Source organism: Bombina bombina, chromosome 6 (genome assembly GCF_027579735.1).
Source record: "Bombina bombina isolate aBomBom1 chromosome 6, aBomBom1.pri, whole genome shotgun sequence".
NCBI classification, from domain to species: Eukaryota; Metazoa; Chordata; class Amphibia; order Anura; family Bombinatoridae; genus Bombina; species Bombina bombina.
Genome location: NC_069504.1, coordinates 128,849,128 through 128,876,808, shown reverse-complemented (window position 1 = coordinate 128,876,808; position 27,681 = coordinate 128,849,128). Strand labels below are relative to the sequence as shown.

The window sequence follows — 27,681 nt, the reverse complement described above, 5'->3', positions numbered from 1 at the left end:
ATACTGCCTGAGATAAACAGTACACTCCGGTACCATTTAAAAATAACAAACTTTTGATTGAAGAAATAAACTAAGTATAAAACACCACAGTCCTCTTACGACCTCCATCTTAGTTGAGAGTTGCAAGAGAATGACTGGGTATGGCAGAGAGGGGAGGAGCTATATAGCAGCTCTGCTGTGGGTGATCCTCTTGCAACTTCCTGTTGGGAAGGAGAATATCCCACAAGTAATGGATGATCCGTGGACTGGATACACTTAACAAGAGAAATATTTTTATATTCATCTTTAAACCATAGGTTACAATATTTTCATAGTTATTCGCCTCTATTGATATTTTTTAGCGCCCTTCCCCATCCCCCCCCTTGTTTTTACTTCAGGGAGATCATGTCAGACTAATCTAACTGACTTCTTTGATTATATATGAAAAAAAAATTAGGACAGGGTGTATCAGTAACTAGATTTCACTAAAGCATTTTATTCCATCTCCTTAGTCCTGACTCAAATTGTGAACTGGGTAGAATGCTGGCTTAAGGAGAAAAAAAAAAGAGAGTTTTAGTAAATTGAGTACATTCACCATAGGGGGCAGTTACTAGTGGTGTTCCTCAGGGGTCAGTTTTGGGGCCTGATTTGTTTAACATATTTATCAGAGATATCAGCAAAGGGCTACAGGGGAAAGTATGTCTGATTGCAGATGATACAAAAAATTGTAATAGAGTAGATGATCGAAGGGTGGTAGACAAAATGAGAAGTGATGTACAAAAATTGGAGGATTGCACAAATGACTGGGATCTAAAGTTTAACACTGCAAAATGGAAAAATATGCATTTAGGGAAGAAAAATGTAATTGTTAAATACAGACTCAATGACACTTTACTGACTGTTGCAAATGAGGAGCGGGACTTGGGAATTATTATTTTAGATGCTTTAAAATTTAGTAAACAATGTAGTACTGCAGCGAGTAAGGCCAGCAGAAATCTTGGTTGTATTTGTATGGGTATTTGCCGCAGAAATAGTAAGGTTCTTATGCCACTCTCTTAAAAAGAAAAACTAAAGAACAAGGATTCATGCTCTCAAGTTGAAGGGTGGTATATTCAGGAATAATTTGCAGAAGCACTTCTTTACAGAAAAGGGTGATTGATTAATGGAATAAACTTCTATAAGAGGTGGTGATGACAAACACTGTGGGGACTTTAAAAATGCCTGGGATAACCATAAGGTTATCCTATGAACTAGATAAGTTTATACTTTTAGGAAATATCTTGCAGACTTGCCGGGCCTATGGTTCTTATCTGCCGTCAAAATATATGTTTTTATATCTCATATTTATATATTATATAGCGTATGCTTTGGGCAATATAGCAGGATTGCCACTACTGGTAGAAACAAATATGGCAAGCTCATCAGCGGAAAAGCAAAAACAATAACTTGTATCAACATTCTTAAAAATAATTTAAAACATCTGATTTAAAACATCTGCAGGCAAAATGACTAGCAACATTAGCCAATCACCAACACCACAAAAATACAGATGAATAAAAAAAATACAACTCAAACATCCTCTTGAATATAGAAAGTGACAAATGAAACTGACTTAGGCGTGCATCAACACCGAAAGCTTTTTGGTTAGGCCAAATATTCATCAGATACCAGTGTAAATTTTCTGTTCTTCAAATATCTGCTTGTGCAAAAATTAAGTAAACATTATATAATCTGAAATGCTGCAACAAATGAACTAACCTTGTGTTTTCAATATAATAAAAAATATAAATCCTTTCTATATACAGACCTGTCAGACTAAACAGAAATAACAAATTATGCTTACCTGATAATTTAATTTCCATCGTTACGAGGAGAGTCCACTGCTTCATTCATTACTTGTGGGAACACAGAACCTGGCCACCAGGAGGAGGCAAAGACACCTCAGCCAAAGGCCTGAACACTTCCCCCACTCCCCTCATTCCCCAGTCATTCTGCCGAGGGAACAAGGAACAGTAGGAGAAATATCAGGGTATAAAAGGTGCCAAAAGGAAAAGAAGAAATTTAGGTCTGCCTAGCGGAGAACGGGGCGGGAGCCGTGGACTCTCCTCGTAATGATGGAAATCAAATTATCAGGTAAGCATAATTTATGTTTTCCATCTAATACGAGGAGATTCCATGGCTTCATTCATTACTTGTGGGAAATAAAAATATCCAAGCTCTAGAGGACACTGAATGAATAACAGGAGGGTAAAAGGTAAGACGGACCCTAAACTGAGGGCCCCACAGCCTGTAAAACCTTTTTCCCCAAACACAGCTTCAACCGAAGCAAAAACGTCAAATTTGTAAAACTTTGTGAAAGTGTGTAAGGAGGACCAGGTAGCTGCCTTACAAATCTGCTCCATAGAGGCCTCATTCTTAAAGTCCCAAGAAGAAGCCACAGCTCTAGTTGAGTGAGACTCTGCAATGGCCAGTAGACAGAGAACCTTCCAAGACAGAGTCAATGTTAAGTGAATGCATAGGCTCGAACGGAGCCCCATGCAGAACCTTCAGAACTAAATTCAGACTCCAAGGAGGAGCAGAATATCTAAACACAGGCCTGATCCTGGACAGAGCCTGAACGAAAGACTGTATATCAGGGAGCTCAGCGAGCGTCTTGAGTAACAACACCGAAAGTGCCGAAATCTGTTCCCTTAAGAAACTGGTGGCAAGCCCTTTCTCCAAACCATCCTGGAGAAAAGAAAGAATTCTGGATACCCTGACCTTATGCCAGGAATATCCACGAGATTAACACAAGAGTAAGTAGCTCCTCATGATAGATGCGACTGATGACCGGCTTTCTGGCTTGAATGAGAGTATCAATCACCCTCTCAGAAAAACCTCTTCTGGTGAAGACTAGGCGTTCAATCTCCACGCAGTCAGCCTCAGAAATCTAGATTCTGCTGCACAAAGGGACCCTGTACCAGCGGATCCCTGCGACAGTGCAACCTCCACGGAGGGGACGATGACAAACCCACTAGATCCGCAAACCATGTCCTCCATGGTCATGACGGAGCAATCAGAATAGTTGCCGCTTGCTTCTGTTTGATGTGTGCCACTACACGAGGTAGAAGTGGTAATGGAGGAAATATGTAAACTAGGGTGAAGCCCCAAGGCACTGCTAAGGCATCTATCAGCTCTGCCTGGGGATCCCTGGACTGCGACCCGTATCTGGGTAGATTGAAGTTGAGTCTGGACGCCATGAGATCCATCTCCGGAGTCCCCCAACTGTTGCAAATCTCCATAAACACTTCGGGTGAAGAGACCATTCCCCCAGATGAAACGACTGTCTGCTGAGAAAATCCGCTTCTCAGTTGTCCACACCGGGATGTGGATCACTGATAGTGAGCAGTCGTGGGCCTCCATCCACTCCAGAATCCGAGCAACTTCCCTCATGGCTAGAGAGCTTCTCGTACCCCCCTGATGGTTGATGTAAGCCACCGAGGTAATGTTGTCCTACTGGAATCTGATGAACTTGGACGACCACAGGAGAGGCCAAGCCCGCAGAGCGTTGAAAATCGCCCAAAGTTCCAGGATGTTGATCGGGAGAAGAGACTCCTTCCGATTCCACCTGCCTTGTGCCTTCCTGGCACCCCAAACTGCTCCCCAACCTGAGAGACTCGCGTCCGTAGTCACAATCTCCCAAGTTGGTCTGAGGAAGGATGTCCCCTGGGACAGCTGATCTGGATGGAGCCACCAAGAGAGAGATTATCTCGACCTGATGTCCAGAGAGATCAGTTGGGATAGATCCGAATGATCGCCGTTCCACTGCCTCAGTATGCATAGCTGAAGAGGCCTCAGATGGAACTGGCAAACGGAATGACATCTATAGTGGATACCATGAGCCCACTAACCTCCATGCACCGGGCTACTGATGGCCTTGAAAAGGATTGAAGGGCAAGACAGTTGGAGACTATTATCGTGCCCAGGAACTCCACTCTGATACTGGGGACCAGAGAACTCTATCCTGAGTTTATCTTCCAACCATGAGATTGCAGAAGAAGGAGAAGGGTTCACGACTGTTCCTCTGCTACCCGGTAGGACGGAGCCTGAACCAGGATGTCATCCAGATAAGGAGCTACTTCTATCCTTCTGGATCTCGCCAGTCCGAAGGGAAGAGCTAAAAACTGGAAGTGCTGATCCAGAAAAGCGAACCTTAAAAACCTGAAGTGATCCCTGTGTATTGGCACATGAAGGTAAGTGTCCTTCAAGTCTATCGTGGTCATAAACTGACCCTCTTAAACTAGGGGCAGTATAGACCTTATCGTCTCCATTTTGAACGATGGAACTGTCAGAAACTTATTTAAACACTTGAGGTCCAGAATCGAGCGAAACGTGCCCTCCTTCTTTGGGACCACGTTTGAATAGTAGCCTAGACCCCCTTCTGCTAAAGATACCGGTACAATTACTCCTAGAGAGGAGAGATTCCTCACACACTCTAGCAAGGCATCGTTTTTCTGGTTTTGTCGACAGATTTGACAAGAGAAATCTGCCCCTGGGGGGATGAGTCTTGAAACCTATCCTGTACCCCTGGGCAACCACTTCCAGAACACAAGGATCCTGAACATCTCTCATCCAAGTCTCCTACGAGATCCATAGACTGATCGGGGCCACCCCTTCATGCCGACTGTCTTGGCGGGCTTCTTGCTCTGCTTGGTTTTATTCCAAGACTGAACCGGCTTCCAAGATCCCTTTTCTGAACAAAAGTGACAGAAATTAGGACCCTTAGGTTTGTTGTTCTTATCCTGCGGTAGAAAGGCACCCTTGCCCCCCGTGACCGTGGATATGATAGAGTCCAGGCCTGGACCAAATAGAATATTTTCCCTGTAACGGAAGAGAAAGCAATCTAGATTTGGACCTCATGTCAGCAGACCACAACTTCAACCACAGGGCCCTCCGGGCCAGAACAGAAAAACCTGATGTTTTGGCATTCAAGCGAATAATCTGCATATTAGCATCACAAATAAACAAATTAGCTACCCTTAGGGCCTTAATTCTTACATGTATCTCATCCAGGGGAGTCTCCACCTTGATCACCTCTGACAGAGAGTCACACCAATAGGTAGCGGGCTCCTTCCACCGCAACCGCGGCTGCAGGTTGAAAGACGAACCCCGTGTGCTGAAACATCTTTCTTAACAGGGTCTCTAATTTATTATCCATTGGTTGCTTAAATGACTAACTATCCTCAAGCAGGATAGTGGTGCGTTTAGCAAGCGTGGAGATAGCTCCATCCACCTTAGGGACAGATCTCCACAATTCTAGCTGAGTCTGGAACCGGGAACAATTTTTTAAACGAAGAAGGGGAGAAAAACGATCTAAGTCTCTCCCATTCATTCTTAATAATATTTGCCATCTTTACGGGAACCGAGAAAGAAGCTTAGGAATAGAAGGTTCCTCCGGTAACTTCGGTTCCGGAACCTCCAGAGAAGCCAACACCTTCTTTAACAAAAAGCGTAAGTTCTCAATCCTAAACCTAAAGTCAGGTTACTCTGCAGTCGGAGGTTTAGAGGCCGCAGATTCTGACCCAGAGAGAGGGTCCTCCGAAGTATCGGAATCCTCTGCATCAGCGGATAATCTAGTCTCAGATACATCCAACGGAGTAGATGACCCCAGGGAAGGATAGCAATGTTTAACCTTTCCCTTGTGCTTGGTCTGGCGAGGTAAAGCACTAAAGACTGCAGATACCACCGTTTGCAACTGCTCAGCAAAATCAGGCAGCAACATGGCCCCTCCCGCAGGAGGATTAGAAGTGCACCAAGGAGCTACATGTGTAATCTGAGATGAATGTAGGGAACGCACCTCGCGAGACGGAGAGCCCTCAGAGGTGAATGGCTCAATGGTACTAAACATCTTATTTATTTTAGATAGCACTACTTTATCAAGGCATGTGGAACATAGTTGAGCAGACGGGTACCGCGGCCTGCTCACAGTAAACACAGGCATTAGATTTGGGTAAAGAGGGAGTACCCTATAACATATCAGAGTCCTCCATAGCTTGCACCTTTAATATCTTTAACAATTAAACAGGCACCTTTATACACCCAATGGCCGGGGCACTCACCACTTCCTATTACCCAGGCCCAAAGAGAAACTCGCTTTTGTCTCCTGCAGCCAACAGTCAGGAAAGGAAGAGGAAAGAGCCACACCCGGTCACGTGGAGAGCCGCGCAGGACCACTCCTGCAGTCAGGAAAAACAAAATTTATGCTTACCTGATAAATGTATTTCTCTTGTGGTGTATCCAGTCCACGGATCATCCATTACTTGTGGGATATTCTCCTTCCCAACAGGAAGTTGCAAGAGTTTACCCACAGCAGAGCTGCTATATAGCTCCTCCCCAAACTGCCATATCCAGTCATTCGACCGAAAACACGCAGAGAAAGGAGAAACCATAGGGTGCAGTGGTGACTGTAGTTTAAATGAAAAAATTACCTGCTTTAAAATGACAGGGCGGGCCGTGGACTGGATACACCACAAGAGAAATAAATTTATCAGGTAAGTTTTCTATTGTAAGGTGTATCCAGTCCACGGATCATCCATTACTTGTGGGATACCAATACCAAAGCTAAAGTACACGGATGAAGGGAGGGACAAGGCAGGTACTTAAACGGAAGGTACCACTGCCTGTAAAACCTTTCTCCCAAAAATAGCCTTCGAAAAAGCAAAGTATCAAATTTGTAAAATTTTGAAAAAGTATGAAACGCAGACCAAGTCGCCGCCTTGTAAATCTGTTCAACAGAAGCCTCATTTTTAAAGGCCCAAGTGAAAGCCACAGCTCTAGTAGAATGAGCTGTAATCCTTTCAGGAGGCTGCTGTCCAGCAGTCTCACAAGCTAAGCGGATTATGCTTCTTAACCAAAAAGAAAGAGAGGTTGCCTAAGTCTTTTGACCTCCCCTCTGTCCAGAGTAGACAACGAACAAGGTAGATGTTTGATGAAAAACTGTAGTAGCTTGTAAGTAAAACTTTAAAGCACGAACCACGTCCAGATTAAGTAATAGACGTTCCTTCTTTGAAGAAGGATTATATTCTTGTTAGATACCACCTTAGGTAAAAACCCAGGTTTGGTACGAAGGACTACCTTATCCGTACGGAAGATCAGATAAGGAGAATCACATTGTAAAGCAGATAACTCGGAGACTCTACGAGCCGAGGAAATAGCTACCAAAAAAGAACTTTCCAAGATAAAAGTTTGATATCTATGAAATGAAGAGGTTCCAACAGAACTCCTAGAAGAACCTTAAGAACCAAATTTAAGCTCCATGGCGGAGCAACAGGTTTAAACACAGGCTTGGTTCTAACCAAAGCCTGACAAAATGCCTGAACGTCTGGAATATCTGCCAGACGCTTGTGCAAAAGAATAGACAGAGAAGAAATCTGTCCTTTTAAAGAACTAGCTGACAATCCTTTTCCCAAAACTATCTTGGAGAAAAGAGAATATCCTGGGAATCCTGACTTTACTCCATGAGTAACCCTTGGATTCATACCAATAAAGATATTTATGCCATATCTTAAGTTAAATTTTCCTTTCGTGCCTGTATTGAGGTATCAATGACTGACTCGGAGAAGCCATGCTTTGATAAAATCAAGCATTCAATCTCCAGGCAGTCCGTCTCAGAGAAGTTAGATTTAGATGGTTGAAAGGACCCTGAGGTAGAGGGTCCTGTCTCAGAAGCAGAGTCCATGGTGGAAAGGATGACATGTCCACCAGATCTGTATACCAGGTCCTGCGTGGTCACGCAGGCGCTATCAAAAACACCGAAACACTCTCCTGCTTGATCTTGGCAATCAGTCGAGGGAGCAGAGGAAACGGTGGGAGCTTGGCGTTCTGGCAAGACGCCATGAGATCTAGTTCTTGTTTGTCCCAATGATGATTAATTGTGCAAACGCCTCCGGAGGGAGTTCCCACTCCCCCAGATGAAAAGTCTGACGACTTAGAAAATCCGCCTCCCAGTTCTCTACACCTGGGATATGGATAGCTGATAGGAGACAAGAGTGAGTCTCTGTCCAGCGAATTATATTGAGACTTCTAACATTGCTAGGGAACTTCTGTTCCCCCTTGATGGTTGATGTAAGCCACAGTCGTGATGTTGTCCGACTGAAATTTGATGTACCTCAGAGTTGCCAACTGAGGCCAAGCTTGAAGAGCATTGAATATCGCTCTCAGTTCCAGAATATTTATTCGAAGGAGGGTCTCTTCCTGAGTCCACTATCCCAGAGCCTTCAGGGAGTTCCAGACTGTACCCCAACCTAGAAGGCTGGCATCTGTTGTAACAATTGTCCAATCTGGCCTGCGAAAGGTCATACCCTTGGACAGATAGACCCGATAGCCACCAGAGAAGAGAATCTCTGGTCTCTTAATCCAGGTTTAGCAGGGGGGACAAATGTAATCCCCGTTCCACTGACTGCGCATGCATAGTTGCAGCGGTCTGAAATGTAGGTGTGCAAACGGCACTATGTTGATTGCCACTACCATTGAGCCGATTACATTTATGTACAGAGCCACTCGAAGGGCGCGGAATGGAATGAAGAACATGGCAGGAATTTAGAAGCTTTGACAACCTTGTGAGTCCCTAGGAAGGAAACTCTTGTGATTGGGGATAGAGAACTCTTTCCTTGTTCACTTTCCACCCATGCGATCTCAGAAATGCCAGTACTACGTCCGTATGAGACTTGGCAATTTGGAAGTTTGACGCCTGAATCAGGATGTCGTCTAAATAAGGGGCCACTTCTATGCCCCGCGGCCTAAAGACCGCCAAAGCGACCCCAGGACCTTCATAAAGATTCTTGGGGCTGTAGCTAATCCAAAGGGAAGAGCTATAAACTGGTAATGCCTGTCTAGAAAGGCAAACCTGAAAAACCGATGATGATCTTTGTGCATCGGAATGTGAGGATAAGCATCCTTCAAATCCACTGTAGTCCTATATTGACCCTCCTGGATCATAGGTAAGATGGGACGAATAGTTTCCATCTTGAATGATGGAATTCTGAAGAATTTGTTTAAGATCCTTAGATCCAAAATTGGTCTGAAGGTTCCCTCTTTTTGGGGAACCACGAACAGATTTGAGTAAAAACTCTGTCCCTGTTCCTCCTTTGGAACTGGATGGATCACTCGCATAACTAGGAGGTCTCGTACACAGTGTAAGAATGCCTCTCTCTTTATCTGGTTTGCAGATAATTGTGAAAGGTGAAATTTCCCCTTTCTTGGGGGGAAAGCTTTGAAGTCCAGAAGATATCTCTGGGATATAATTTCCAACACCCAGGGATCCTGGGCATCTCTTGCCCACGCCTGGGCGAAGAATGAAAGTCTGCCCCCTACAAGATCCGTTACCGGATAGGGGCCGTTCCTTCATGCTGTCTTAGAGGCAGCAGCAAGCTTTTTCGCCTGCTTATCTTTGTTCCAGGTCTGGTTGTCTCCAGACCGTCTTGGACTGAGCAAAAGTTCCCTCTTGTTCTGCATTAGAGGAAGTTGATGCCGCACCTGCGTTTAAGTTTCGAAAGGCACGAAAATTAGACTGTTTGGCCCTTGATTTGGACCTGTCCTGAGGAAGGGCATGACCTTTTCCTCCAGTGATATTAGCAATAATCTCCCTCAAACCAGGCCCGAATAGGGTCTGCCCCTTGAAGGGAATGTTAAGTAGCTTATTTTTGAAGTCACGTCAGCTGACCATGATATAAGCCATAGCGCTCTGCGCGCCTGTATAGTAAAACCAGAATTCTTAGCCGTTAGTTTAGTCAAATGAACAATGGCATCAGAACAAAGGAATTGGCTAGCTTAAGTGCTCTAAGCTTGTCAAGTATGTTCATCCAATGGAGTCGCTACCTGTAAAGCCTCTTCCAGAGACTCAAACCAGAATGCTGCAGCAGCAATGACAGGAGCAATGCATGCAAGGGGCTGCAGGATAAAACCTTGTTGAATAAACATTTTCTTAACCATTGGATCTAAAAAAAGCACAACTGTCCTCGACAGGGATAGAAGTACGCTTTGCTAGAGTAGGAACTCTGCACTCCACCTTAGGAACTGTCTGCCATAAGTCCCGTGTGGTGGCGTCTATTGGAAACATTTTTCTAAAAATAGGAGGGGAAGAGAACGGCACACCTGGTCTATCCCATTCCTTATTAATAATTTCTGTAAACCTCTTTAGGTATTGGAAAAACATCAGTACACTCCGGCACTGCATAGTATTTATCCAGTCTACACAATTTCTCTGGCACTGCAATTGTAACAGTCATTCAGAGCACCTAAAACCTCCCTGAGCCACACGCAGAGGTTCTCAAGCATACATTTTAAATGTAGAAATATCAGTATCAGGTTAAATCATCTTCCCCGAGTCAAAAATATCACCCACAGACTGAAGCTCCCCTTCCTCAGCTTCTGAATATTGTGAGGCAGTATCAGACATGGTTCTTCTTAAAGCGTCTGTATGCTCTGTTTAATTTCAGGTAGTCTGGCTAATACCGCTGACAGTGTATTATACATAACTGCCGCCATGTCTTGTAAAGTAAACGCTATGGGCGCCCTTGATGTACTTTGCGCCATTTGAGCGTGAGTCCCTGAAGCGGGAGTCAAAGGGTCTGACACGTGGGGAGAGTTAGTCGGCATAACTTCCCCCTTGTCAGAATCCTCTGGTGATAAAAAACTTTAAAGACAAAAAATGATCTTTATTGCTTAAAGTGAAATCAGTACATTTGGTACACATTCTAAGATGGGGTTCCACCATGGCTTATAAACATAATGAACAAGGAGTTTCCTCTATGTCAGCCACGTTTGTACAGAATAGCAATGAGACTAGCAAGCTTGGAAAACACTTTAAATCAAGTTAACAAGCAAATAAAAAAAACGTTACTGTGCCTTTAAGAGAAACAAATTTTGTCAAAATGTGAAAAAGTGAAAAACAGTGAAAAAATGCAGTAAATCAAACAAAGTTTTTACAGTATATGTAATAAGTTAACAGAGCATTGCACCCACTTGCAAATGGATGATTAACCCCTTAATGCAAAAAACGGATCAAAAAAAAAAACCGAAATAGACATTTTTTAAACAATCACAACAAATTGCCACAGCTGAGCTGTGGCCTTACCTTCCCCATAAACGATTTTGGAAGCCTTTTTTAGCCCTTTAGAGGTGTCCTATAGTATCCATGGGACTGCTGAGGGAAGTTGGATGTCTCATTTTGTAATTTTAACTGCGCAAAAAAGCGCTAAAATAGGCCCCTCCCACTCATATTACAACAGTGGAAAGCCTCAGGAAACTGTTTCTAGGCAAAATTTAAGCCAGCCATGTGGAAAAAAACTAGGCCCCAATAAAGTTTTATCACCAAAGCATATATAAAAACAATTAAACATGCCAGCAAACGTTTCATATTGCAAATTTATAAGAGTATATATCTCTGATAGTAAGCCTGATACTAGTCGCTATTAAAACACTGTATTTAGGCTTAACTTACATTAATCCGGTATCAGCAGCATTTTCTAGCAATTCCATCCCTAGAAAAACTTATAACTGCACATACCTTATAGCAGGATAACCTGCACGCCATTCTCCCTCTGAAGTTACCTCACTCCTCAGACATATGTGAGAACAGCATTGGATCTTACAAGCTGCTAAGATCATAGAAAAACGCAGGCAGATTCTTCTTCTAAATACTGCCTGAGATAAAATAGTACAACTCCGGTACCATTTAAAAACAACAAACTTTTGATTGAAGATAAAAAACTAACTATATACACCACTCTCTCTTACTACCTCCATACGTGTTGAGAGTTGCAAGAGAATGACTGGATATGGCAGTTGGGGGAGGAGCTATATAGCAGCTCTGCTGTGGGTAAACTCTTGCAACTTCCTGTTGGGAAGGAGAATATCCCACAACTAATGGATGATCCGTGGACTGGATACACCTTACAAGAGAAAAGCGTGTCAAGTAAACAGGCTGCGCAGGAATTCAGGGAGGAAAATGCCTGACTATTTCGCATTGCCAGAGTCACATCTCACACATGACGCAGTAAAAACAAAATAAAGCAATCATGTATACATCCCCCTGTTCAATAATCACCTTCTGGAGATATTAACCCTTGATTCTATACAGATAAAAGGAGCCACACTGTGACCATGTCTTCTTGTGTTATCATTACATATATAGAAAATGAAACGATCTTACCAGAATCATTGCCATGGAACAGGAACACAGCCTCTCAAGTTTGACAGTGTGTAGCCTCACTCCTGACATGGACTTGAGTGAAGAAAGAAGGCGGCGAAACTAGTCAACGCTGATTGCTTAAGGAGCTGTTAATATGAGTCGGGATGGTTTCGCAGAAAGACTCTCCCTGCATCTCAGGACACTAACTTTCATCCATGCTCTCACTGAGAGGCTGACAGGACTACTTAAAACTCCAGTCCTATTTTGAAGAGTACTACCCTCCATAAAAGACTACTCCGAAATCTTCTGACACATCTCTGCCAACCTCTTGTGACGAAAGGCAAAGCATGACTGGGGGGTGAGGGGAGTGGGGGGTGAGGGGAGTGGGGGAGGTGTTTGGGCCTTTGGCTGGGGTGTCTTTGCCTCCTCCTGGTGGCCAGGTTCTGAATTCCCACAAGTAATGAATAAAGCCGTGGACTCTCCTCGAATTAGATTGAAATGAAACACAACACCAGCTGACAAATGGCATTTGTTCATCTGGCAATAAAACAATGTTGAAAGGAGTTTGAAATTTTGCTTCCAAAGAGACAAAGGTTTAGCTAAGAATATAAGGTCTATTCTCCAGACTGAATAACCAGCGGTGTCATTAGAACGATTGTAAATGCTCTTGGAAGAATTGAATTTAATAAGATAAACTAGAAATGGTCGTCTCCCGTTGCAACTGAGCAAGAACTAATGAGCAGCAGCTTTAGCATACACAGATACATGTATGGAGGTCTACTGTGGCCATATAAAAGTGGTTTGTATTCATGGAGAGTGCTACTGAAGTGATTTGCAATAACTATTCTTGTAATATAAAGCTCAACTAGATATATGCTTATTTTTACTTATAACACAAACTTTCAGCTTCTCCGTGGAGCACGGGACAAGCACAATTTTACATAAAAGGAAGAGTTGAACAATGCCCTTTAACTCTCACAACATTTTGTTGACAACAAAATAACTAAGATCACAGCAACATTTCATCTTGTTATAAGCAGAAATTTTACTAAAGTCTTTTGCAAGGCTAGGACACAAAATGGGAAGCATGACACTTTATGAATAAAACCTTTTAAAAGTAATTTTATGGATGATTATGAGAAGCTTGGAGATAAGACACAAGGTATAAAATTACACCATTATGTATCCCACTAGAGCTGCAACAACTAATCAATATAATCGATAATAATTATGAAAATAGTTCTCAACGAATCTCATTATCGATTAGTTGGTTTGCACATGGCACAAGCTGCTTCACTCAGATGAACTCTTGCTTATGGTATTGTGTTTCACGGTTATGTCCTTAGTCTAAAAGACGTCTACAGACTTTACTTTTCACTTTTTCAGTACAGTATAAGGTTTTTTTTTTTTTTTTTTTTAAAGTTTACAACTTCTTCTGCCACAGAAATAAGTCATCATTTGGATTGTTTATACTAAATCAGGTGATTTGGAACTATGCTTTGCATGATAGTGCCAAGCTTGTTATTTACACCTAGCCCTAAATTGATGGGAGTTATTTTAATTGATGTGAACTATTATCTGTTTGCCCAATTATCACCCGATTGCTTGCTAGATTATATGTACTGTATAGATACATGTATAAGGCTTTGTCCTGTTATTGATATATAGTCTATAGCGATTTTGACTTTATTTAAATAAATTGTGATAAGTACCAGATTCAACATCTATAAGTGTATATTAGTTATTTTAAGAGCGGACTAGATATTTATACCCTAACCTTATCGCTGTTTATTTACCATTGCATATAGATATTAAAGATATTTTTATGTTAGAATGAAGTCAAGGTTTACTTTATTGAGAGGCCCAAAGATAAATATCCCACCGTGGCGAAATTGGCAAAAACCCTACTTATGCATCTCAGGCACCTCAACACAATCTGAGCTCCTCTTTTCTGCTTCAAGCAAAATAACTTGCAAAAAGAGAGCCAACCTCAGCCAGGAGCATGTGGATCGATTGACATTTTTACATTTCAATGCAAAGTTTCTGAAAGAGTGAATAACAGAATGTTATAAACAGTGATAGTCTACTTCTTTCTAGTTCTACCTTTTTTCAAACAGTTTGTGGTTTTGTTTTGCTTAATTATAAATATGTGCTCTGCTATTGGACAAACAGTTGTGTTTAATGTAAAGTTTTAGTCTGAAGTTTTATATTTGTAACACTCAGTATGTGGAGTTTATTTTAAAAACTAAAAAAAATTGTTATTTTTATTCGATTAGTCAAAAAAAAATAATCGTCCAATTCATAGATTATGAAAACAATAATTAGATGCAGCCTTATATCCCACTCTATGAATTTAAATATAAAAGCAAACGTCATCAAAAGAACAAAAAAGCATGGCTAAACCGATGACCAATGGAATTATGACACATACCCTTCTGGAAACCGTTGCATTTGTTCGCTCTTTTAGTTGTGGATCTGTCGGTAGGTTTGTCCAGATGATATAGGGTGTATCATATTTGTCTCGAAGTCTTGGACAGCGTTTGAATACAAAATCTATGAGAAAAAACTTGATTCCAGAATAAAGACCTAGAGAAACAAATACAACACATCAATAATCTAAATAAAAATAATATGCATCATTGACACAAGACTATATTTATACGCTAGGGTGGTTATGACTAAAGTGTAGTCTCAGTAGTCAAAATGTGATGGGTACGGACATAAAAACCTTCCATCTTGAAAATATGTCACCAGATTTATCTGTACAAAGTTACAGAAGCTTGTATGAAATGTCTAAACTACATTTGTGTTCAACAGTTATTCTTATTTTACTGCTTCCAGGAAAACAAAGATACACGTTGAACCATCGAACCATTTCTAATAGTCATATTGTATAACATTATACTGAAATGGCAACAATGGGCAAAGGAGATGATAAAGAAATACCATTGGGGAAAAAAGTGAGCTAACAAAGGCTAAAAAGAGCAGCTATTTTCTTTTGTAGAAATTAGAAAGAAAAAGGAGGTAGCTAGACCTCAAGGCATAATTAACTCCTTAATGACCACAATGTACCCTGTATGTCACTGGTCGTTAAGAGTTTTTTCAGGACATAATAGCATAAGTCTAGCAAGAACACGCTATTAATGCACTCCCTCCAGCAGGCTTTGTGGAATAGAGCAGTCTGAACGCTGGTGGCAAGACCGCGTTATAAAACAATCAAGTCCCAAAAAAAGGCCAACGACATACAGGGTATGTCGCTGGTCCTTAAGGGGTTAAGAAACTTTATTTATATACTTGTGCAAGAAATCAAACCTCTATCCTTAAAGGGACATGAAATCCCAATTTCTTTTCTCTCATGATTCAGTTAGCGTATACAGTTTTAAACAATTTTCCAATTTACTTCTATTACCTAATTTGCTTAATTCTCTTAACATCTTTTGTTGAAAAGCAGACCTAGGTAGGCTCAGGAGCAGCAATGCACTACTGGGAGATAGTTGATTGGTAACTGAACATATACACCGCTTGTCATTGGTTCACCTGTGTTCACCTAGGTCTCAGTTGTGCATTGCTGCTACTTCAACATAGGATAACAAGAGGATACAATTTTTTTTTTAATATAAGTAAACTGGAAAGATTTTTTTTTTGGCTTCCTGTCCCTTTAAGCAGAAAGGTTATTAGCTCTACACGGGCTTATTTATACCAAGAGAAGCTATGGAATCTTAACATTAGCTCTTACTCAAACTATGTCCTTAGATGCTCACAAATATGATAATGCTCTAATGACAATTTATATAAAAATAGTAGGAAAGCCTGCCCAGAGGGCAGTCTATTGTGGTGACGGAACCACCCTGCCACTTTCCGAAAAAGGCAGGGTGGTGAAACAATCCATCCAGGTGGATTCTTTCAACACCCCTCTTGCTCGCTCTCTCCCCCACCGTCTCTTTTGCTCTCTCTCTACCCCACCGTCTCTTTTGCTCTCTCTCCCCCCTCTCTCTTTTGCGCTCTCTCTCTCCCCAGTCTGTTTTGCTCTCCCTCTTCCCCTCTCTTTTGCTCTTCCTGCCCCCGTGTCTTTTGCTCTCTCTCTCCCCAGTCTCTTTTGCTCTCCCTCTCCCCCCTCTCTTTTGCTCTCCCTCTCCCCCCTCTCTTTTGCTCTCCCTCTCCCCCCTCTCTTTTGCTCTCCCTCTCCCCCCCTCTCTTTTGCTCTCCCTCTCCCCCCCTCTCTTTTGCCCTCCCTCCTCTCTTTTGCTCTCCCTCCTCTCTTTTGCTCTCCCTCTCCCCCTCTCTTTTGCTCTCCCTCTCCCCTCTCTCTTTTGCTCTCCCTCACCCCCTCTCTTTTGCTCTCTCCCTCCCCTCTATTTTGCTCTCTCCCCCAGTCTCTTTTGCTCTCTCTCCCCGTCTCTTTTGCTCTCTCTCTCCCCAGTCTGTTGCTCTCTCTCTCCCCAGTCTGTTGCTCTCTCTCCCCCATCTCTTTTGCTCTTTCTCTCTCCCCCATCTCTTTTGCTCTCTCCCCAGTCTCTTTTGCTCTCTTTCCCCCCTCTCATTTGCGCTCTCTCCCCAGTCTCTTTTGCTCTCTTTCCCCCCTCTCATTTGCGCTCTCTCCCCCCTCTCATTTGCGCTCTCTCCCCCCTCTCATTTGCGCTCTCTCTCCCCTCTCATTTGCGCTCTCTCTCCCCTCTCATTTGCTCCCTCCCCTTCATTTGCTTTCTATCCCCCCTCTCTTTTTCTCTCTTCACCCCTCTCTTTTGCTCTCTCCCCCCCCCCCTCTTTTGGTCCCCCATCCCTCTGTTTTGCTCCCACTCCCCCCTCTCTTTTGCTCCCTCTCCCCCCTCTCTTTTGCTCCCCCCCCCCCCTCTCTTTTTTTTTAATTTATTATGGCACTCCCACTGCCTCCCCATCTGAAGCGCCCTTTTGTTTTTATAATTAGGGTACTCCCATTGCCTCCCCTTCCCTGCTGAGCTGCCTGCCACCTGCCCACACCTCCCGCCGGCACCAGCAGAAGATCGTTTCAGATGGTGACACACACACACACAGTGTCTCCATCTGTAACGATCAGGCATCTGGCCTCATATTGAGGCGGAGCACCGATTGTGCTCCGGCTCCATTTGCTGCAGATGCCTGAAGCTTCAGGGGCTCCAGCTCTCAGCTATTATGTTACAGCTAAGAGTTGGAGCTCCTGAAGCTGTCTTGTCGCCCCGAAGTGGCTGCGCGCACATCCAACATTCCTTTGAGGATGCGTGCATAACTGCCGACGGACGCTTACAAACACAATTATAGTATAGATACATGTTTATGTAAATGTCGCAGACTGTAATCTTACAGTCATCCATCAGACTGGTCTCTCGCAAATCACCAACAGCAGTGGGGTAGATCCAAATAAACATTTCCCAAACGTATATCATACCATTCAGGATGGTGGAGAGAAGGCAAATGATTGTTTGGCAGCAAGTGGTAAGATCAAAACGTACTTTAATAAAAATATAAAAACAGCAACGCATTTCCTAGCTAAAACATAGCTGTTTCATAATGCTTAATCAAGCTATGTTTTAGCTGGGAAAACGTAGCTTGATTAAGGGGGTGCTTTCTCACATGTGAGTGACTTTCCTAAATACCTTTGCACTTTACCACAAGAGTAAATGCAATACTAGGCCATGTGGCGCTTCTGTTTTTCTTCATCCTCCACAGATCACTGATTTGGGGATTCTGACCTACGATCCCGCCACAGATAGCAGCCTGGACCTGGACTGTTTCAATTGATTTTATTGGTTTGGATTATACCCAACATTGATATATGGGACTTCTTTGCCGTTACAATTTTTACTTTTTTGTATTACATTTGTCTTGTTTTAAACTGTATAGTGATAATAAACTCTTAACTGTTCATTTATATATAGGCGCCCCCTATTTTTCTTGTGTTCATGTTTATGTAATGGATTGTGTTTTAATAAAGACAAGTAGCGTATTGTTGCAATGATCTCAGCTATCTATTCCTTAGTGGGCTGTGATAACTTTTAGTCATATAGCAGCATGTTTTAGAGATCTTAGCAGCTTATGCAATAAAACATCTTGCTCTCCAAACACACTACCCACTAAACTGTACCTCAAGATACAGCTCTCACCGTAAAGCAAAGTATGAAACAACTCAGAGACATGCAGAAAGAAGTTTAGGGACATGGTGTAGAGTAGTTGAAGCTTGAATAAATGATATGTATAATTTATTTTCAAACTCACAAAGCATTTATTTGTAAACTCACATGCAAATAATTTTTGAGAAATACAGTACTTTACTGAAATGGAAAAGTATCGAATACATAAAATATATAATAATAAAATATTTGCTTTATACCTAAAAACAGTTCCAAACAATGTACTCAACTGCTTCAATAAATAAGACAAAACCAATTCGTGCAGCGTGTGCGTAATATCCATCAGAGTCCTATATCTTATTTGTTGATCAATAACTCTCGAACACCTGGGATAAAACTTAAAAAAGGTACTAGACAAGGGTGTCCATTATACCCCCTCCTTTTCAACCTAGCATTAGAACCGCTGACTATATGGCTAAGGGAAGTGCTGGAAGGGATTTCTATAGGTGGAACGGTGCTTAAAATCTTTTTATATGCAGACAACCTTTTAATTAGTTTGTATAATACACCCAAGTCTATCCCTAAAGTATTAGAGTGTTTAGATCTTTTTAGTTCTTTCTCGGGATATAAAGTAAATTATAATAAAAGTGAAATAATGTGGATCGATAAAATCGGCCCGAAGATAGTTAATACACCATTTAAAGAAGTTGACACACTTAGGCCTAGATTTAGAGTTCGGCGGTAGCAGTCAAAACCAGCGTTAGAGGCTCCTAACGCTGGTTTTGGCCGCCCGCTGGTATTTGGAGTCAGTGATTAAAGGGTCTAACGCTCACTTTTCAGACGCGACTTTTCCATACCGCAGATCCCCCTACGCCATTTGCGTAGCCTATCTTTTCAATGGGATCTTTCTAACGCTGGTATTTAGAGTCGTTTCTGCAGTGAGCGTTAGAGCTCTAACGACAAGATTCCAGCCGCCTGAAAAAAGCAGGAGTTAAGAGCTTTCTGGCTAACGCCGGTTCATAAAGCTCTTAACTACTGTACCCTAAACTACACTAACACCCATAAACTACCTATGTACCCCTAAACCGAGATCCCCCCACATCGCCGCCACTCGATTAAAATTTTTAACCCCTAATCTGCCGACCGCCACCTACGTTATACTTATGTACCCCTAATCTGCTGCCCCTAACCCCGCCGACCCCTATATTATATTTATTAACCCCTAACTTGCCCCACACAACGTCGCCGCAAGCTACTTAAAATAATTAACCCCTAATCTTCCGACCGCAAATCGCCGCCACCTACGTTATCCCTATGTACCCCTAATCTTCTGCCCCTAACATCGCCGACCCCTATGTTATATTTATTAACCCCTAATCTGCCCCCCACAACGTCGCCGACACCTACCTACACTTATTAACCCCTAATCTGCCGAGCGGACCTGAGCGCTACTATAATAAAGTTATTAACCCCTAATCCGCCTCACTAACCCTATCATAAATAGTATTAACCCCTAATCTGCCCTCCCTAACATCGCCGACACCTACCTTCAATTATTAACCCCTAATCTGCCGACCGGAGCTCACCGCTATTCTAATAAATGTATTAACCCCTAAAGCTAAGTCTAACCCTAACACTAACACCCCCCTAAGTTAAATATAATTTTTATCTAACGAAATAAATTAACTCTTATTAAATAAATGATTCCTATTTAAAGCTAAATACTTACCTGTAAAATAAATCCTAATATAGCTACAATATAAATTACATTTATATTATAGCTATTTTAGGATTAATATTTATTTTACAGGTAACTTTGTATTTATTTTAACCAGGTACAATAGCTATTAAATAGTTAAGAACTATTTAATAGTTACCTAGTTAAAATAATTACAAATTTACCTGTAAAATAAATCCTAACCTAAGATATAATTAAACCTAACACTACCCTATCAATAAAATAATTAAATAAACTACCTACAATTACCTACAATTAACCTAACACTACACTATCAATAAATTAATTAAACACAATTGCTACAAATAAATACAATTAAATAAACTATCTAAAGTACAAAAAATAAAAAAGAACTAAGTTACAGAAAATAAAAAAATATTTACAAACATAAGAAAAATATTACAACAATTTTAAACTAATTACACCTACTCTAAGCCCCCTAATAAAATAACAAAGACCCCCAAAATAAAAAATTCCCTACCCTATTCTAAATTTAAAAAGTTACAAGCTCTTTTACCTTACCAGCCCTGAACAGGGCCCTTTGCGGGGCATGCCCCAAGAAGTTCAGCTCTTTTGCCTGTAAAAGAAAACATACAATACCCCCCCCCCCAACATTACAACCCACCACCCACATACCCCTAATCTAACCCAAACCCCCCTTAAATAAACCTAACACTAAGCCCCTGATGATCTTCCTACCTTGTCTTCACCATGCCAGGTTCACCGATCCGTCCTGGCTCCAAGATCTTCATCCAACCCAAGCGGGGGTTGGCGATCCATAATCCGGTGCTCCAAAGTCTTCCTCCTATCCGGCAAGAAGAGGACATCCGGACCGGCAAACATCTTCTCCAAGCGGCATCTTCTATGTTCTTCCATCCGATGACGACCGGCTCCATCTTGAAGACCTCCAGCGCGGATCCATCCTCTTCTTCCGACGACTAGACGACGAATGACGGTTCCTTTAAGGGACGTCATCCAAGATGGCGTCCCTCGAATTCCGATTGGCTGATAGGATTCTATCAGCCAATCGGAATTAAGGTAGGAATTTTCTGATTGGCTGATGGAATCAGCCAATCAGAATCAAGTTCAATCCGATTGGCTGATCCAATCAGCCAATCAGATTGAGCTCGCATTGTATTGGCTGATCGGAACAGCCAATAGAATGCGAGCTCAATCTGATTGGCTGGAGCCGGTCGTCATCGGATGGAAGAACATAGAAGATGCCGCTTGGAGAAGATGTTTGCCGGTCCGGATGTCCTCTTCTTGCCGGATAGGAGGAAGACTTTGGAGCACCGGATTATGGATCGCCAACCCCCGCTTGGGTTGGATGAAGATCTTGGAGCCAGGACGGATCGGTGAACCTGGCATGGTGAAGACAAGGTAGGAAGATCATCAGGGGCTTAGTGTTAGGTTTATTTAAGGGGGGTATTGTATGTTTTTTTTTACAGGCAAAAGAGCTGAAATTCTTGGGGCATGCCCCGCAAAGGGCCCTGTTCAGGGCTGGTAAGGTAAAAGAGCTTGTAATTTTTGTATTTTAGAATAGGGTAGGGAATTTTTTATTTTGGGGGTCTTTGTTATTTTATTAGGGGGCTTAGAGTAGGTGTAATTAGTTTAAAATTGTTGTAATATTTTTCTTATGTTTGTAAATATTTTTTTATTTTCTGTAACTTAGTTCTTTTTTATTTTTTGTACTTTAGATAGTTTATTTAATTGTATTTATTTGTAGCAATTGTGTTTAATTAATTTATTGATAGTGTAGTGTTAGGTTAATTGTAGGTAATTGTAGGTAGTTTATTTAATTATTTTATTGATAGGGTAGTGTTAGGTTTAATTATAACTTAGGTTAGGATTTATTTTACAGGTAAATTTGTAATTATTTTAACTAGGTAACTATTAAATAGTTCTTAACTATTTAATAGCTATTGTACCTGGTTAAAATAAATACAAAGTTACCTGTAAAATAAATATTAATCCTAAAATAGCTATAATATAAATGTAATTTATATTGTAGCTATATTAGGATTTATTTTACAGGTAAGTATTTAGCTTTAAATAGGAATCATTTATTTAATAAGAGTTAATTTATTTCGTTAGATAAAAATTATATTTAACTTAGGGGGGTGTTAGTGTTAGGGTTAGACTTAGCTTTAGGGGTTAATACATTTATTAGAATAGCGGTGAGCTCCGGTCGGCAGATTAGGGGTTAATAAGTGTAGGTAGGTGTCGGCGACGTTGTGGGGGGCAGATTAGGGGTTAATAAATATAACATAGGGGTCGGCGATGTTAGGGCAGCAGATTAGGGGTACATAGGGATAACGTAGGTGGCGGCGGTTTACGGAGCGGCAGATTAGGGGTTAAAAGTGTAATGCAGGGGTCAGCGATAGCGGGGGCGGCAGATTAGGGGTTAATAAGTGTAAGGCTAGGGGTGTTTAGACTCGGGGTACATGTTAGAGTGTTAGGTGCAGACGTAGGAAGTGTTTTCCCATAGGAAACAATGGGGCTGCGTTAGGAGCTGAACGCTGCTTTTTTGCAGGTGTTAGGTTTTTTTTCAGCTCAAACAGCCCCATTGTTTCCTATGGGAGAATCGTGCACGAGCACGTTTTTGAGGCCGGCCGCGTCCGTAAGCAACTCTGGTATCGAGAGTTGTATTTGCGGTAAAAATGCTCTACGCTCCTTTTTTGGAGCCTAACGCAGCATTTGTTTGAACTCTCGATAACAGAGTTAAATTTATGGTGCGGCCAGAAAAAAACCCGCGGAGCGTTAACAGCCCTTTTACCGCCAAACTCCAAATCTAGCCGTTAGATACTTAGGGATTCTTTTACATAGAAATCCAGAAAAGTGGTATGATCTTAATTTTCAGCCACTGTTGCAGAAAATTTTTACAGATTTGAAACTATGGGCTGTTTTTCCGCTTTCAATATCTGCCAAGGTCAGTCTTATAAAGACAATTATCTTTCCGCAATTACTTTTTCCATTACAGAATTTACCTTTAATGCTAAAAAAAGAAGATCTGAGGAAATTAAATTCAAGCTTATCGCAATTTATCTGGCGCGGAAAGAACAAATCACGTTAGAAAAACTGATGCAAACTTGCGAATTCGCGGGACTAGCATTACCTAATATAAAATTGTATAATCTGGCTGCCTTGGGAAAAATTGCGGTAGACTGGCTTGCTGAAACAAGCTGGTTTTCCACTAAGGATATTGAAACATTTTTAGTTTTCCCATTTTCAGTTAAAGCTTTATTACACGTTCAGATTAAAGATTTGCCTAGTAATATTAAGAGTCTAAGCTCGGTTAAAAATATAATTCAAGCCTGGCAAAATCTATGCTCTATCATATGCCTGGATTCCTTTTTTTCGGAATATTTACCCTTAATGGGTAACCCTGAGTTTATCCCTGGGATTAATCAGAAGGTATTTAGAGTTTGGTCTACGAAAGGACTGAAGTCAGTATATCAATTTTTTATAGAAGGTGAAGGAATAATTTCCTTTGATAGCTTAAAGAGACAGTTTGATCTCCCGAGCAATAATCTGTTTCCATACCTACAAGTATGTCATTACATCAAATTTAAGAATTGGGATGGTGGCGGGGCGGTCGCATGGTTTGAAATAAAACCCAGTATCACCATCGCTGGAGTTAATGCCCCTTCAATATCACTATTGTATAGTATTATGCTTGCCAAGCAAAGTAATACATGGATAGAAAATCTCCATGGTAAATGGAGTTTAGTGACTCCGGGGATTAATCAAGAGACAATTAGGATTAGTTGTAAATTAGTTAATAAATGCAGGATACCAATGAGCTGGAAAGAGAGCCATATGAAACTTATTAACAACTTTTATTGTACACCTCTAAAATTGTATAAAAACATAATTTATGTAAGAACTTACCTGATAAATTCATTTCTTTCATATTAGCAAGAGTCCATGAGCTAGTGACGTATGGGATATACATTCCTACCAGGAGGGGCAAAGATTCCCAAACCTCAAAATGCCTATAAATACACCCCTCACCACACCCACAAATCAGTTTAACGAATAGCAAAGAAGTGGGGTGATAAGAAAAAAGTGCGAAGCATAAATATAAGGAATTTGAATAATTGTGCTTTATACAAAAAAATCATAACCACCACAAAAAAGGGTGGGCCTCATGGACTCTTGCTAATATGAAAGAAATGAATTTATCAGGTAAGTTCTTACATAAATTATGTTTTCTTTCATGTAATTAGCAAGAGTCCATGAGCTAGTGACGTATGGGATAATGACTACCCAAGATGTGGATCTTCCACGCAAGAGTCACTAGAGAGGGAGGGATAAAACAAAGACAGCCAATTCCGCTGAAAATAATCCACACCCAAAACAAAGTTTAAATCTTATAAAACTGAAATTATAAGCAGAAGAATCAAACTGAAACAGCTGCCTGAAGTACTTTTCTACCAAAAACTGCTTCAGAAGAAGAAAACACATCAAAATTATAGAATTTAGTAAAAGTATGCAAAGAAGACCAAGTTGCTGCTTTGCAAATCTGATCAACCGAAGCTTCATTCCTAAACGCCCAGGAAGTAGAAACTGACCTAGTAGAATGAGCTGTAATCCTTTGAGGCGGAGTTTTACCCGACTCGACATAAGCATGATGAATTAAAGATTACAACCAAGATGCCAAAGAAATGGCAGAAGCCTTCTGACCTTTCCTAGAACCGGAAAAAATAACAAATAGACTAGAAGTCTTTCGGAAATTCTTAGTAGCTTCAACATAATATTTCAAAGCTCTAACTACATCCAAAGAATGCAATGATTTCTCCTTAGAATTCTTAGGATTAGGACATAATGAAGGAACCACAATTTCTCTACTAATGTTGTTAGAATTCACAACCTTAGGTAAAAATTTAAAAGAAGATCGCAACACCGCCTTATCCTGATGAAAAATCAGAAAAGGAGACTCACAAGAAAGAGCAGATAATTCAGAAACTCTTCTGGCAGAAGAGATGGCCAAAAGGAACAAAACTTTCCAAGAAAGTAATTTAATGTCCAAAGAATGCATAGGTTCAAACGGAGGAGCTTGAAGAGCCCCCAGAACCAAATTCAAACTCCAAGGAGGAGAAATTGACTTAATGACAGGTTTTATATGAACCAAAGCTTGTACAAAACAATGAATATCAGGAAGATTAGCAATCTTTCTGTGAAAAAGAACAGAAAGAGCAGAGATTTGTCCTTTCAAGGAACTTGCAGACAAACCTTTGTCCAAACCATCCTGAAGAAACTGTAAAATTCTCGGAATTCTAAAAGAATGCCAGGAAAAATGATGAGAAAGACACCAAGAAATATAAGTCTTCAAGACTCTATAATATATCTCTCTAGATACGGATTTACGAGCCTGTAACATAGTATTAATCACAGAGTCAGAGAAACCTCTTTCACTAAGAATCAAGCGTTCAATCTCCATACCTTTAAATTTAAGGATTTGAGATCCTGATGGAAAAAAGGACCTTGCGACAGAAGGTCTGGTCGTAGCGGAAGAGTCCACGGTTGGCAAGAGGCCATCCGGACAAGATCCGCATACCAAAACCTGTGAGGCCATGCTGGAGCCACCAGCAGAACAAACGAGCATTCCTTCAGAATCTTGGAGATTACTCTTGGAAGAAGAACTAGAGGCGGAAAGATATAGGCAGGATGATACTTCCAAGGAAGTGACAACGCATCCACTGCTTCCGCTTGAGGATCCCTGGATCTGGACAGATACCTGGGAAGTTTCTTGTTTAGATGAGAAGCCATCAGATCTATTTCTGGAAGACCCCACATTTGAACAATCTGAAGAATTACCTCTGGGTGAAGAGACCATTCGCCCGGATGTAACGTTTGGCGACTGAGATAATCCGCTTCCCAATTGTCTATACCTGGGATATGAACCGCAGAAACTAGACAGGAGCTGGATTCCACCCATACCAGAATTCGAGATACTTCTTTCATAGCCAGAGGACTGTGAGTCCCTCCTTGATGATTGATGTATGCCACAGTTGTGACATTGTCTGTTTGAAAACAAATGAACGATTCTCTCTTTAGAAGAGGCCAAGACTGAAGAGCTCTGAAAATTGCACGGAGTTCCAAAATATTGATCGGTAATCTCACCTCCTGAGATTCCCAAACACCTTGTGCTGTCAGAGACCCCCACACAGCTCCCCAACCTGTAAGACTTGCATCTGTTGAAATTACAGTCCAGGTCGGAAGAACAAAAGAAGCCCCCTGAACTAAACGATGGTGATCTGTCCACCACGTCAGAGAGTGTCGTACAATCGGTTTTAAAGATATTAATTGAGATATCTTTGTGTAATCCCTGCACCACTGGTTCAGCATACAGAGCTGAAGAGGCCGCATGTGAAAACGAGCAAAGGGGATCGCGTCCGATGCAGCAGTCATAAGACCTAGAATTTCCATGCATAAGGCTACCGAAGGGAATGATTGTGACTGAAGGTTTCGACAAGCTAATATCAATTTTAGACGTCTCTTGTCTGTCAAAGATAGAGTCATGGACACTGAATCTATCTGGAAACCTAAAAAGGTTACTTGTGTCTGAGGAATCAATGAACTTTTTGGTAAATTGATCCTCCAACCATGATGTTGAAGAAACAACACAAGTCGATTCGTATGAGATTCTGCTAAATGTGAAGACTGAGCAAGTACCAAGATATCGTCCAAATAAGGAAATACCACACTACCCTGTTCTCTGATTACAGACAGAAGGGCACCGAGAACCTTCGTAAAAATTCTTGGAGCTGTAGCTAGGCCAAACGGCAGAGCCACAAACTGGTAATGCTTGTCTAGGAAAGAGAATCTCAGAAACTGATAGTGATCTGGATGAATCGGAATATGCAGATATGCATCCTGTAAATCTATTGTAGAAATATAATGCCCTTGCTGAACAAAAGGCAGGATAGTCCTTATAGTTACAATTTTGAATGTTGGTATCCTTACATAACGATTCAATATTTTTAGATCCAGAACTGGTCTGAAGGAATTCTCCTTCTTTGGTACAATGAAGAGATTTGAATAAAACCCCAGTCCCTGTTCCAGAACTGGAACTGGCATAATTACTCCAGCCAACTCTAGATCTGAAACACATTTCAGAAATGCTTGAGCCTTCGCTGGGTTTACTGGGACACGGGAAAGAAAAAATCTCTTTGCAGGAGGCCTTATCTTGAAGCCAATTCTGTACCCTTCTGAAACAATGTTCTGAATTCAAAGATTGTGAACAGAATTGATCCAAATTTCTTTGAAAAAACGTAATCTGCCCCCTACCAGTTGAGCTGGAATGAGGGCCGCACCTTCATGTGGACTTAGGAGCTGGCTTTGATTTTCTAAAACGCTTGGATTTATTCCGGACTGGAGATGGTTTCCAAACTGATACCGCTCCTGAGGATGAAGGATCAGGTTTTTGTTCCTTGTTGTGACAAAAGGAACGAAAACGATTATTAGACCTAAATTTACCTTTAGATTTTTTATCCTGTGGTAAAAAAGTTCCTTTCCCTCCAGTAACAGTTGAGATAATAGAATCCAACTGAGAACCAAACAATTTATTACCCTGGAAAGAAAGGGAAAGCAGAGTAGACTTAGAAGACATATCAGCATTCCAAGTTTTAAGCCATAAAGCTCTTCTAGCTAAAATAGCTAGAGACATATACCTGACATCAACTCTAATGATATCAAAGATGGCATCA

At 41.3% G+C, this 27,681-nt stretch overlaps 1 protein-coding gene across 1 annotated transcript in view; it reads right to left on the bottom strand.

The window, feature by feature from the left end:
* The window catches only part of GRAMD4 (GRAM domain containing 4), an 837,450-nt gene that overhangs the window by 128,360 nt on the left and 681,409 nt on the right, over nt 1-27,681 (bottom strand). The window contains exon 14 of the mRNA XM_053716614.1: nt 14,580-14,734. Within this exon, the coding sequence (XP_053572589.1) occupies nt 14,580-14,734 (155 nt within the window). The remainder of the gene's footprint in view (nt 1-14,579; nt 14,735-27,681) is intronic.